This window comes from Chelonia mydas, chromosome 1 (genome assembly GCF_015237465.2).
Source record: "Chelonia mydas isolate rCheMyd1 chromosome 1, rCheMyd1.pri.v2, whole genome shotgun sequence".
NCBI lineage: Eukaryota > Metazoa > Chordata > Testudines > Cheloniidae > Chelonia > Chelonia mydas.
The window spans coordinates 256,585,413-256,600,217 of NC_057849.1; the positions used below are offsets into that span (position 1 = coordinate 256,585,413).

The 14,805-nt window shown below is 44.0% G+C and overlaps 1 protein-coding gene across 1 annotated transcript in view; it reads right to left on the reverse strand.

Annotated features, from left to right (window-relative positions):
• Positions 1–14,805, reverse strand: part of ENTHD1 (ENTH domain containing 1) — a 71,991-nt gene that overhangs the window by 26,157 nt on the left and 31,029 nt on the right. Inside the window, exon 4 of the mRNA XM_043546929.1 lies at positions 8,827–8,945. Within this exon, the coding sequence (XP_043402864.1) occupies positions 8,827–8,945 (119 nt within the window). The remainder of the gene's footprint in view (positions 1–8,826; positions 8,946–14,805) is intronic.

A 14,805-nucleotide genomic window follows, 5' to 3' on the forward strand; every position in this document is an offset into this window, starting at 1 on the left:
AACCCTTCTCAATTTCTCTTTTGTAATCAGACTGTGTGCTTTCCTTTAGTACTGTAGATCACATACAGTCCCTTACACAGCACATGTGGGCATCACTAATGAGATTTACTGTTTATCCATGCCAAGTTTCATCATTCACTGCAAAAGCAGCTTGCTGAACAGAGGGAGAGCTGGACTGTGGCTAGTGCTGCTGACATTTAATAAGAGAAGAGGCTTGGCAGGGGGATTGTGGGATATTACCATGCTATGATAATGCTTTTAAAATGAAAAATATCATTTCCAAACCTCTTTGCAAAGCAGGAGGTACCATTTATAGAAAACTGTTTGGGATGGGGAAGGAAGCAAATCAGTTACAGCAGGTCCTTGTAGAGCCACAGAAATAATAGCCAGGAGTAGGTGGGAAGAGACAGAGACAAGACTTCATTCCACTTCATCATAAGATTCCATAAAACTTTTGGGGCATATTCCACTCAGTGTACAGGGAATTTTATGCACTGGCCAGAGAATATGCCCCTTAGAGCCATATAGTGTGCATTTGAAAAAAATGTCTTTGAACACAGAAATGGGTCCTCTGGGATGGGATTTCCCCCTCCCAGGATTTTCTTCCTCTTTATTCCGCCTCCTATTGCCACCCTTACATTCAGGGATGCAGTAGTTCTCCCACTGGTCAAGGGCTGAACACACCTCCTTTCAGAGTCTGTATTCACTTCTGTAAACTCCAGACAAAGCTCCCAGCCACTATGTAATTGATTTTGGAAGACAGAACAAGGATGAATTTGAATATATCAAAGTCCTAGGCCACCAGTGTCCCTCCCGTTTTCCCACAACTGAAGGATATAGTGTAGGATTCATCCACCTGATCTAAAAAGCAATGTCTCCTCAAAGGTCCAAATGAGGAAAACCTTCCTCCCCAAGATCCCTGTCAAAAGACTCAGAGTGGGGTAGAGAGCATAGGATTCTTTCTAGAACAAGCAGTTTAATCAGGTGAAGTTGCAGTTCATAAAGCTACCAAATATACAAAGGTGTGTTAGTCTACATATTAATCAGATAACCTCTTTGTGCAGGGACTAGCGATCAAATAACAAAATGTTACTAAGAAAGAAAAGAGTATTTGCCCTGGAATACCCAGGCATGTCTACAGGGATATGTTTATTTGTATTAATAAACTTATCACTGCAATTTTACAAGTTTTTTTTATAAGTGACCTTCCAAAACATGTTCCAGGTGGGTATCAGGTCTGCTGACTGATGGCCAGATGCTAGAGCTAATTTAACCAGCTAGCATAATCCCGCTTCCATGTGGTGGTTGGACTCACTCTCGGCCAGATTGGGATACCCTTACTCACACTGAATAGTACCTGATTCCACAAGTCGTCCCATTGATTTAAATGGAATTACTCATGGTGAAAAATGATGTTAAATGTGAGTAAGGGTAAGGCACTCTGGATCTCTGTGTGCATCTCCCTCCCAGCAGCAGTTTACCATGATGACCCTGTAGGATGTGTCCTGAACGGGTACTGGTCTCAGCTTTCGTCACTGTTTGCTGATCACAGAGGGGACCCAGGGAATGGCTTAAAGCACAATGTCTGTGGCTTCCTATCATAACAAAATGGAATATATCCAAAAACTTAGAAATAGAAATAACATTTAAGAAATACTTCTTGATATTTCAACTTTACTACAGCTACATGTGTTTCTTAGCTCATTCCACGGAAGCTGCCATTTTCTGCCTATAGGAGAAGAAGAAATTCATTCTGAAATGAAACCAAGCTATTTTTAGGTGTTTTGGAATATATTTAAGAAAGGATGTCAGGTAAAAGTAGGGGGTGGGGGTTGTGTAAGTGTTTGGTTTAATGTAACTTGTATTTCTTTATTTTCATTGCTGGCAATTGCAGAGAGAGAGAACCTGGAACCCATTCCTTGAGAAATGGCATGCCTCTAACCTCTTCCCTTCCCTGCTTCTTCAACACAGTGATCTCCAATCGGATTACTTCCCTACCAGATAAATCCCAAGGATGAGACAAACACTTTGGGATAGGGACTGCCTTTTTCTCCTGTGTTTGTACAGCACCTGGCACAATCAGGACCTGTTGCATGACTAGGGTTCTTAGGTGCCACGGCAGTACTATTACTACTAATAATAAATCGGGCTGCAGGCTGGAATTTATTTCTGAGAATAGGTGGGATTCTTTTGGGGCCAGAAACCACAGCAAGGGTTGAACCAGAGTTGGAGCCAGAAGTCACACCAATGGTCAAAACTGGAGACAGAATTAGAAGACACACCAAGAACCCAGAGTTAATAACTGGAGTCAGAATGAGGGACAAAATAAAGGAACAAGGTGAGGTAACAAAAAGGAGCGGGAACCAGGCGAGAAGGTATGAACATGATCTCAGGAGTCTGGTCAGCCGCAGGCCTAGCAGCTAGTCCCTCAGACAAAGGGTAAGGCAGGAACAGGAACCTTTATGCTAAGAGGTGTCCAATCATCAACCTGCTGCTTGTCAGGTGATGCTACTGAGTTAGCAGGTTTAGCCCCTGTTGAGGGATATCAACTAATTTCCTTGTCTGGCCTTGCAGGGTGGTGGTGCAGGGGGTATGGCTCTCCCTCTTGGCAACCCCGCAGGATTGGATGATGCCTCACAGTACTTCTCCCCCACACCCTCAAGGCTGGTCTCTAGGAGCCATGGGGTCAGGCTTTTCATGGTGATCCCTGTAGTTTTGCAGGGGCACGAACATGATGAGCTGGCGCCCAAGAGCATTCTTCTCACCCACGATCTTCCCAGTCGATCAAATAATACAGTGCTCGCTCCTCTGTGTATTTGCGAATCCATGATGTCCCAAACTATGTACTCCTCACGGCCTTGTATTTGAACTGGGGGTGGGAGCTGTGGCACCAGCAGGGAAACAGATTATTGAGAAGATCTTCCAGGACAAAGGGAGTAGTGCAATTCATATGTCACCGGACTGATTTGCTAAAAGGTGTAAGGGCCTTTTTATTGATTATCCAATTTGTGCATAGGTTGGTTGGTCTGTAGGTATTTAGTGAACAGCCATACTTTTTGATCAACCTTCAGAGGTGGGACCTCTTTGTGGTATGTGTCAACGTGATGTTTGTAGGCTATGGCAGCTTCTGGATGCTCCTTTAATTTAGCCTGGGTGTTATGAATAGTCTGTACCAGATCTGAGGCAGCAAGAACTGTTGTGGACAAGGGGACAGAGGGGTGTAACTGTGGATGAAAACCATAGCTGAGATAGAAGGGACTGAATTGGGCCGAAGCACATTGTGTTGTTATGAGTGAATTTGGCTAACAGGAATAACACAACCCAGTTATTTTGGCAGTGGTTCAGGAAACAGTGTAGATACTGTTCAAGTGCCTGGTTGACCCATTCTGATTGGGTCAGATGTCTGGGCATGATGGGAGGTGGATGTATGCAAATGGACATCCAAGACATGAAACACTTCCTTCCAAACCCTGAATGTAAACTGAAAGCCTCAATCTGTGGTAAGATGATCAGGAAGGCCATGGAGGTGAAAAAATGCATAATTAAGTGTTTGCAGTAATTTCTACAGTTGGGAGGCATATGCACGGTATAAAGTGGGCCTTTTTGGTAAGTTCCTCCACTATTGTGAGTATAGTATTGTGTCCTTCTGATTCTGGTAGTTCTATTATGAAATCAAGGGTTTTATGTGACCAGGGTCAGGAAAGGTTTTCATACTGTATCAGAAGGACAAAACGCTTGCTTCAAAAGGTCTTAGTCCAAGCGCAGGTGTCACAGAACCTGATGTAGGATCAGACATCATCCCGCCTCTGTGGCCACCAGAATAAGCAGGCTACTGCATGCCAAGTCTTGGATTGTCCAAAGTTAAGTTGGTTAAGCATTATTTATTCTTGACAAATTCCTTATTATCCTCCAGGTGCTTACAAACTGATTGTTTAATCATTTGCTCCAGTACCTTTTCAGGTACTAAAGTTAGGCTGACAGGACCTAGGGATTTATAGACCACCTTATTCCCCTTTTAAAAGACAGGTATTATGTTTGCCCTTCTCCAGTCTTCTGAGACCTCTCCCGTCCTCCAGGAGTTCTTAAAGATAATTGCTAATGGGTCTGAGGTTGCTTCAGCTAGTTCCTTAAGTACCCTAGGATGAATTTCATCAGGCTTTGCTGACTTGAATACATCTAACTTATTTAAATATTCTTTATCCTGTTCTTTCCCTATTTTGGCCTGCGTTCCTTCCCCCTGGTTGTCAATATTAATTGTATTGAGTATCTGGTTGTCATTAAGGTAAAGATTCTGTCACAGGTATTTTTAGTAAAAGTCAGGAACAGGTGGTGGGCACTAAACAAAAATTCATGGAAGCCCATGACCTATCCCTGACTTTTACTAAAAATGGTCTGGGGAGCAGGGAGAAAAACAGACTCTGCTCCTGTGGCAGGGGCTGACCGCTGCAGCTCCAGCCCCAGGGGGACTGACCCCACCCCAGACACTGCTCCGGCAGCCCCGGGGCTGGCTGCCAGTCAGCTGTTCTGGCAGCCCTGGGGCTGGCCGCTGGCTAGCTGTTCCAGACCTGCCCCAGAAGAAGTCACGGAGGTCCTGAAAAGTCATGGAGTCTGTGACCTCCGTGACAGAATCGTATCCTTAGTCATCATTAACCTTTTTAGTAAAGACTGAAGCAACATAGGCACTAAGCACTTAGCTTTCTTGATGTCATCAGTTATTAGCTCTCCTTCACCACTACATAGAGGACCTATACTTTCCTTTGTCTTTTTCTTGCTCCTAATGTATTTAAATAAACTATTCTTATTGTCTTTTATATCTCTTGCCAGGTGCCCTAACCTTTCTGATTTTGTCCCCACATACTTGTGCACTCCTCCTTATCAATTTGACCATGTTTCTACTTTTTATAGGATTCCTTTTTATTTTCCGGTCATTAAACAGCTCCTGATGGAGTCATATTCATCACTTACTATTCTTCCTGTCTTCCTTTGCATCAGAATAGTTTGCAGTTTGTGCTTTTACTATTGTCTCCTTGAGGAACTGCCAGCTCCCCTGAATTCCTTTTTCCCTTCGATTTTCTTCCCATGGGACCTTACCTATCAGTTCTCTGTGTTTGTTAAAGTTTGCTTTTTTTGAAATCCGTTATCCCTGTTCTCACTCCCTTCCTTTCCTTAGAATCATTAAATCTGTCATTTCGTGATCACAGTCACCCAAATTGCCTTTCACCTTCAGATTCGCTACCAATTCCTCCCTGTTGGTCAGAATCAAGGCAAGACAGATTCACAAAGGAAATCATGCAGTTTCTGTATGTGGGGTGATGGTTTTTCTGGTTTCACAGGTCTATGGGACAACCATAAATGATGATGCAGGGATACTGTGTGTGTGCATTTTGTTTTTTCGAAGATGTCCTGGTAGTCTCGGTATTTTATGGGAAGGCATGGTTCATCATGGAGAATTGGTATTTCTGGATCCAGTGGAGTTGCCACCATGTGGACGGGCCTCTGGGTTCTTCAATCGGGTTTCTCCAGCTTGGGTTCTAGGATTCCAGGTTCTTGAACTGGGAGAAGCTCAATGGGAAAGAGATAATGTGTTGCGACCACAGAATATGGGGGTCATGCCAGATTAGCCAGGTGTCCCAAAATCAAGGTAAGATGTGGGACACTAATAAGAGTGAATTGTAGGACTTCCTGCTGTTCCCCAGTCACAACTTTAAAGATGCGGTCTCTTGAGTAACTGGGCCCAACATCAGTGGGAACCCGTCTACTGTTTCTATCTCATCTGTGGTGTTTTGTGGTTTTACTGGAAGGCTGAGGACCTGAGCTATAGAGAAATCCATTAAATTATCCCCCACTCCTGAGTCAACTGGGGCCCATTGCATGGGAAAGGCCTGTCTGTCCTGCAGGATCTGCAATTGCAGGGGAATTGGTCGATGTAAGGAAGAATGATGGGCTCCCAGTTGACCAGAACCTTGGGATCTTTCAATGGTGGTGCCCAGGCTCGAGACCCCAGCTGAGCCTGGGCCATAAGTACGGCCCTACTGGATCAGACCAAAGGTCCATCTAGCTCAGTATCCTGTCTTCTGACAGTGGCCAGTGCCAGGTGCCCCAGAGGGAATGAACAGAACAGGTAATCATCAAGTGATCCATCCCCTGTCGCTCATTCCCAGCTTCTGGCAAACAGAGGTTAGGGACACCATTTCTGTCCATCCTGGCTAATAACCATTGATGGACATATCCTCCATGAATTTATCTAGTTCTTTTTTGAACCCTGTTATCATCCTCTGGCAAGGAGTTCCACAGGTCGACTGTGCATTGTGTGAAGAAATACTTCCTTTTATTTGTTTTAAACCTGCTGCCTATTAATTTCATTTGGTGACCCATAGTTCTTGTGTTACGAGAAGTAGTAAACAACACTTCCTTATCTACTTTCTCTACACCAGTCATGATTTTATAGAGCTCAATCATATTTCCCCTTAGCCGTCTCTTTTCAAGCTGAAAAGTCCCAGTCTTATTAATCTCTCCTCATATGGAAGCCGTTCCATACCCCTAATCATTTTTGTTGCCCTGTTGGGCTGGCAGAGATTTTGGCAGGGCACATGGATACCTCCTGTCCTGCTTCTCCACAGTAGAAAAAGAGGTTTTCCTATCTCCAGCACTCTCACTCGCTCTGGGTCAGGTGGGACTGCACCACACCTATCTGCATGGATTCAACTAGGGCCAGACTTCCTTGAGTCTGAGGGATGAACATTGGGCATGTGTGGAACATAGAGGGGGGCTTCCTGCATGTCATTTGTCGTTCATGAAGTCTGATGTCTACCCTGATACACAGGTCCATTAAGGCCTTCAACCTGGCAGGAGAGTCTACCTGTTCAGGCTTGTCCTTTCATTTGTCACAGAGACTGAGCTGAAACTGATGGAGGAGTGTGACATCATTCCCCAGGCAATGTCTGTGGCCAAGCATCTAAACTGTGTGATACAAGAAGGGGCCGACCCCAGTTTTGCCAAAGCTTACGTAAGGCAGTCTCTGCCATGCGAGTTTTATGCAGGTCCTCAAAAATGGTGGCAAATATTTGCAGGAAAGAATCCTATCTTGTCAGCACTGGGTGATCCTTTCCATGGCATATTCCTGCGGCTGGAGCACAAATAGGAGTCTGCGCTGGGTAATCAACTTGCAAAACTTGCTACAGGTACCATCGTATCTCTCTGGTAATGGAACTCTGGGGTTGGTTACCCAACCTGGTGTCATAAGGGGAGATAAGTGGGTACCTGCAGTTGTTCCAAGTGCTGCTACTTGTTCCCACACAGAGCAATTTTCCATTTGCTGATGCCATATTTGATCCCTGTGTCTCTGGTTCTCAGCCTGGAGGACAGTAATCTGTTTCCACAGACTCACAAGCCCCTGGAGCACTGGTGAGGCAGGAGCACCACTAATGTCCATACTCGGTCCAGGGGTTCAGCAACAAGTCCTGGAAGAGACTGAGAGGGTCAGAGCTAACTGTGAGTGCCCATAACATGGGCAGTCTGAGTTAATAGTCGGAGTCCAGAGTAGAGTTGGGGTCAGGAGTCACACCAAGGGTCACAGCTGGAGTCAAGTCAGAAGCCATGCTAAGAATCAAACCAGAGCCAGAAGCGCACTAAGGGCCAAGAAGCCAGAGTCAATAACTGGAGTTAGGATAATGGAGCAGGAAAAGGAACGAGGTGAGAAACAGTGGGAACCAGACGAGGAAGCAGGAACTTAGTCTCAGGAGTCTGGTCAGCTGCAGGCCTAGTGACTAGTTGCTCAGACAAGGAGTGTGGGAAGAATAGGAAGCCTCATGCTAAAATGTGTCCAATCAGCAGTCTACTGTTAGTCAGCTGATCCTGCTGAGTCAGTGGATATAGCCCCTGTTGGTGGGGTTTCAGCTGCAGTTTCCTTATTTGACCTTGGAGTGCAGTGGCACATAGGGAAAGAGTCTCATTTGTAAACCTTGTGGACTAGGTTCGAGAGCTGTGGTGCCTTACAGTTCGACTGATGAAGTCAGGCTCTAGGGACTCGGGAAGGCAGAGCTGAGAATATGGGTGGAGTTTAGTACTGAGGTCAAAGGTAAAGGATGCATGATCTGGTATAAGAATACTAAGCTGAAAAAGAAGGGAAGGGGACAGATCAGCTGCCTGCTATTTCTCCGAGAGGGAGGCTTCAGTTTATCTCCATTTGAAATTCCTAGATACTATCTTGCAGTAAAATAAAGTAAGGCAAGTTAAGTTCAAACAAAATTATGTTTACCTGAAAAATTTGTCTTATTTTAAATTTACCAAAAATTGGTATTCACAATCCAGTGTTTCCTGGCTGATTTCAATGCACACTAAATTGCTCCCTGTCCTAATTTCTACTCGTTAGCAAGATAATGGCATTCTTCATGGAGTTGTACATTTTTAAATATTTAATGTCAGTTTTAAGAAGACAGCTTTGATGTTCTCTTGATACAAAATTTTAAAAACAACACTGGAGTTTTCCTTGAAGATTGCTGGGAACCTTCACTTCGGGGAGTTTTATACAGACTTAGCAAGTCATGTCCAGTCTCTTTGTCCAGCCTCTTCCAACGGTTCGGCTAGAGTGGGGAGATGGTGGACAGCATAATTCCCCTCACTCCAGGAGTTTGGGGACCCACAAATCATAAAGCTGGCTCTGAGATCGCATCCTAATTTGGAAAACTCCAGTGTGTTTCTGACCTGCTCTCTGCTTCTTGTTGTTCACTACCATGGTAATAAATAACATGAGGATCAGAACAGACTGATTTAGGCATCCTTCAACCCCTCTCCTCCAACAGTAGCATTGTTCCCTATAGCATTTACCTCTGATGACTTCTTAGCAATGATTTGGGGTGCCACCATTTCTTGAGCCGTTGCCACTTTCCCTGGTGACTGAAAAGGCTGGTTTTGCTGTGGCACAGATGCTGCCTTAGGAAAATAGTCTGTCAAAGAAAGAAGTGTTTTAAAAAAAATTACTTTGGCAAAAGAAAAAAATGAGTTTTACACAGGTGTTAAATTTCCTGGAGTTAATTGGGTAGAAAAATGCCTCTGAAGCCTCATTTGGTCCATTAACTGCAATGCCACCTGCCAATGACTGGGATTGAATACTAACAGCTTTTACAACTCTTTATGATAGTGGACAAACCCAGATGGATTGAAAATTCAGCACAGCCCTCCTATTCTTACCTACTGCCTTCCATGTTATATCCCCAGTGTGTAAACCATGCCTTCTTTTATAAACTGGTGAAATGAATGTAAGAAGCAGGGTTGTTCTGCTTGCTTATGTGAAAATTATACAGAGAAATGAATGCCCAGCAAACCAGTACCAGAATCATCCCCTCCCTTCCCACCAAACCTTCTAATTACTATTTAAAAGGAATGTTATTACTGCAGCATGGCAGACATGTGCTGCACATCACAAGGAACTAAACAGGAGTTTAGAGACCCTTTGAAAAGATAATGACAAATTTTAAAGACCACAAGCCACTAAAAGAGAACTTTGTTCAGAGACAAATGTGAAAAAATATGAGATGATGAAATGATATTGTCATTAATAATTTTTATTTTATTTGCTACCATTTCAGACTGTTTTTATATTAGCTTTTTTCCCTGGTTATATCTTTTAACAGCCTGGCTTAACTAATAATTAATCAAAAATTATTTTCTTGTCTAGTGCTGCAATGAATCATGATTCTCTTGTTAGGGTAATGGCAAAAATTGTGATATCACATATTCAGTATTGTGATTTCACATGGCAGGATAAAATAGGAGTGGGATTGTGTATGTAAAAATGACAGAGAATGGGAGAGAGCGCTGAGAGAAAACACCTTCATTTGATGCCCTTATTTTGTGAGTACAAGAGTAAATATTGTTTAGATATTTTGGCAGCTTCTCTATGGACAATCTTTTACACTCAAGGGCCATTCAGTAACTTTCCTAAAACTGACAAGGCATGGATGGGAGTTCCCTTTGGAGCTCACGAGTGCGGTGGATCAGCTAACAGGTATCTCTGTACAGCAATGCAAAGCACTTCCACCCACAGGTATGTGAAACTTTGTTCAATAAAAAATGCAGATTCAGTGACACTAGAATGTTTCGTGAGTTCATGTTGGCTTAGCTGAAGTGTTTGTGTTGAAATAAACATTCCAAAACAGTTGATTTTTTTTCCTGTTAAAAACAGTTTTATTTCAAAATTTCCTTCATAGAAAATTTTTTTAAAAAATTAAATCCAAAATGATATTTTTCTGATTTTTTTCAGAATTGCCAGTGAACCAAAAAATCCATTATTTGCACAGCTCTACTTCCAGCAGGAGGGTGCTCTTGGCTGGGATCAAGGGGTTCAGAGGGTGGGAGGGGGATCAGGGCTGGGGCGAAGGAGGGGCTCAGCGGTGCAGGCTCTGGGCAGCGCTTACCTCAAGCAGCTCCTGGAAGCAGCGGCATGTCCCCCCTCTGGTTTCTATGCGGAGATGCAGCCAGGCGGCTCTGTGCGCTGCCCTGTACACAGGTGCCGCCCCTATATCTTCCATAGGCCGCAGTTCCTGGTCAATGGGAGCTTCAGGGGTGGTGCTTGGAGCGGTGGCAGCATGTGGAGCCCACTGGCTGCCCTTATTCTTAGGAGCCGGAGGAGGGGACATGCCACTGCTCCCGGGAGCTGCGCGGAGCCACGGCATGCATGTATGGAGCGGCCCCTGGCCCAAGCTCCCCAGCTGGAGCGCGGGAGTGGGGCAAGCCCCAGACTCCACTCCCTGGCAGGAGCTCAAGGACCAAATTAAATTGGCTGGTGGGCCAGATGTGGCCCACGGGCTGTAGTTTGCCCACCCCTGCCTTATAGGGTCAGTACATTTCAGATATCTGTGTCTTCTTTAAACAAGTCCAGCAATCAAGTTAATACAGGTAATTTCAGGTTAGTTCAAATTAGTTAGCAAACAGTTAGGTTGTAGGCTTCCTTGTAGTGTTTGTCATGATGGTTTAGACACCACAGATTAATCTGTGACTAAAGTATTGTGAATTTGTGCTGTTAAAGTAAGTGAGAGGTGTGTGAGAGACAGTAAAAGTCATGTTGTTTTATGCCGGGATTGTAGTTAAAAAGAGATGGGTTTTGCATTATTAACCCTTTTGACATTGTGTACATACACAGAAACACCTTCTAACCAGTCATGTGACTGGAAGTTTAGAAAATGTCAGTATTCTCAGTGTTAACCTAGATTTTTCTGAGTTTAGAATGATGGCTACTTAAAATTTTTAGTACCAGGACTTCAGAATTTGTACATAGATTCAGTCGCTAATTGCCAACTCTTAAATTGAAAGATGCTTCAATTTATTAAGTACATTTTAGAAATATTTGGCTAGACGGGTGTAGTTTTTCCTCCCTAGACACGTATAGCTCTCAGCAACAGCTTTGTTGTTAGTCCTTCACTCCAGCTGCTGTGCTTTTTATTTATTGCCTCATCTTCCACTGAAATCACAGTGGGATGTTGCAATGTGTCAGGTGTGACAGGTTGAATCCCCTTCCTGGGGTTCCACCTGATGTGCTGCAGTCCCACTGAGCCCACCCTTTCCACCAGCCTGGGTTTCCTCACCCTGTTCTTGCTGTGCTTGGCTCTCAAACCTTCTCCAGCACACACAGAGGTAAGGCCACCCCCAGCTGCAGACACAGACTGAAATCAGCTCTGTGTTGGAAGATTTAGCTAGGAGAATGGCCAGCATTCACGTGCACACCTTCATTGGGGTATAAACCCAAAATAATATGTCTTGCACTGTATAGAAAGATCTGCATAGCATAAGCTCATAAAAATTTGCCCTCTCCCTCAATGTGAAGAGAGATATGCACAGCTTTTTGCCCACCCCCCACCCCAGATATGAATTGCACAAACTGGGTTTTGAAATAAAAAAGAAATGTTTATTAACTACAAAAGGTAAATTTTAAGTGATTATAAGGGCTAGCAAACAGAACAAAGCTGATTACTGAGCAAATAAAACAAAACACGCAACCGAAGCTTAATTCACTAAAGAAACAGGTTACAAAATGTAATTTCCCACCCTAAATGTTGTTTTAGGCCGGTTGCAGAGTTTCTGTAGCTTAGAGTTCCAGTAGTTTCTCTTTACAGACTGGACCCCTGTGTCAGCCTGGACTCAGCCCTTGCCTTTCCCTCAGCTTAGTTCCTTTTCCTTCGGATGCTTTTTGCAATCTTCCTTCTTGGACAGGGAGGCAATGGGGACGAGTCCTGATTGACTTACTTCCCAGCCTTAAATAGAATTTACATAAGGCAGGAATCTTTTGTTTCCCAATCTAACCGTCTCATCCACTCTTAATGGAAAAACACAGAAAGCCCAAGATGGGGGTGGGGGGGTGTGTAGTACCAGGTGACATGATCACCTGACCCTGTAGTGTCAAAGCAGCAACGCTGGGAGCATCTCAGGAAGGTGGGAGATTAGTATCTTCCAAGTCTTATTGTTCTTCCTAATGGCCCATTGAGGATGATTGCCTACTGTCTGGTGGGTGTTCCCTAAGTACACACACAGTTGTAATTGTTACGTAATCAATATTCCTAACTTCAGATACAGAAATGATATATGTATACAAATTGGATAACCTTTCCAATGATACATGACCAATCTTGCATAAAACATACCTTAGTTATGCCATATTCATATCATAACAATATTTTTATGAAGAATGTGGGGTGTAATGTCACATCAGGTATATGCAGTAGCTCTTGTTTTGCCCAGGGTACAGTAATTGATGTGTTAGACAGAAGTACAGTAGAATCATAGGGTTAGAAGTAACTTCAAGGGTCATCTAGTCTAACCCCCTGCCAAGATGCAGGATTTGTTGTGTCTAAACCATCCAAGACAGATAGCTATTCAGCCTCCTTTTGAAAACCTCCAGTGAAGGAGCTTCCACAATCTGCCTCGGCATTCTGTTCCATTGTCCTATTGTTCTTACAATTAGGAAGTTTTTCCTGAGATTTAATCTAAATCTGCTATGCTGTAGTTTGAACCCATTGCCTCTTGTCCTGATGTCCTTGGCAAGAGAGAACAACTTTTATGCATCTTTTTTATGGCAGCCTTTCACGTATTTGAAGATTGCTATCATGTCCCCCCTTAATCTCCTCTTTTCCAAACTAAACATACCCAGTGTCTTCAGCCTTTGCTTATATGGCTTGCATTCCATCCCTTTGATCATCTTTGTAGCTTGCCTCTGGATCCTTTCCACTTTATCTACATCCTTTCTATATGTTGGTGACCAAAATTGGACACAGTACTCCAGCTGAGGCCTAACCAGCACTGAGTAAAGAAGTACTACCACCTCCCTTGTCTTGCATGGTATGCCTCTGTTAATGCAACCTAAAATTGCATTTGCTTTTTTTGCAACAGCATCACATTGCTGACTCATGTTGAGGCTGTGATCTATGACAACTCCCAGATCCTTCTCAGTAGTGCTGCAGCCAAGCCAGTTATCCCCCAGTCTGTATTTGTGCATTTGGTTTTTCTTCCCTAAGTGTAGCACCTTTGTCTTTGTTGAATTTCATTTTGTTGTCTATTGCCCAGTTCTCCAATTTATCAAGATCCCTCTGAATTTTAGCATATCCTCCAAAGTGTTGGTCAACACCCCAGCATTGTGTCATCTGCAAATATAATCAGTATGCTCTCTATTCCTACATCCAGATAATTAATAAAGATGTTAAACAACACCAGATCCAGAACAGATCCCTGTGGAACCTGACTTGAGACCTCCCCCAAATCTGACATGATTCCATTAATAGTTACTCTTTGTTTGCTGTTGTTTAACCAATTATTAGGGCTCTACCAAATTCATGACCGTGAAAAATGCATCACGGACCATGAAATCTGGTCTCACCCGTGAAATCTGGTCTTTTGTGTGCTTTTACCCTATGCTATACAGATTTCACCAGTATTTCTCAAACTGGGGGTCCCAACCCAAAAGGGAGTCACAGTGGGGGATGGGGGTCGCAAGGTTATTGTAGGAGGGTCACAGTATTGCCACCCTTACTTCTGCACTGCCTTCAGAGCCGGGTGGCCAGAGAGCAGTGGCTGCTGACAAGATGCCCAGCTCTGAAGGCAGTGCCCCGCCAGCAGCAGTGTAGAAGTAAGGATGGCATGGCATGGTATTGCCACCCTTATTTCTGCACTGCTGCCTTCAGAGCTGGGTGACTGGAGAATGGCAGCTTCTGGGCTGGAGAGGGCCCAACTGTGAAAGCAGCAGCGCAGAAGTAAAGGTGGCAATACCCTGCCTTGACATCTTTATTTCTACACTGCTGCTGGCGGCGGCACTGCCTTCAGAGCTGGGCTCCCAGCCAGCCGTCACTGTTCTCCAGCTGCCCAGCTCTGAAGGCAGCGCCACCACCAGTAGCAGCACAGAAGTAAGGGTGGCAATACCATGACCCCCCTACAATAACCTTACACACACACCCCAGAAACCCTTTTGGGGTCAGGACCCCTAAAGTTACAACAGCATGATATTTCAGATTTAAATATCTGAAATCATGAAATTTATGATTTTTAAAATCCTATGACTGTGAAATTGACCAAAATGGTCCATTGGCCCTACCAATTGTATATCCACTTAATGGCAGTTCTGCCAAGCCCACATTTCTACAGCTGACCTATCAGAATGTCATGTGGGACTGTTAAAGGCCTAGCTGAAGTCCAGGTATATTATGTCCACCACATTCCCCCTATCCATCAAACCAGTTACCCTGCCACAGAAGGAAATGAAGCTGGTTTGGCACGATTTGTTCTTAGGAAATACATGCTGGCTGCTAGTGCTCACCTCTTCAT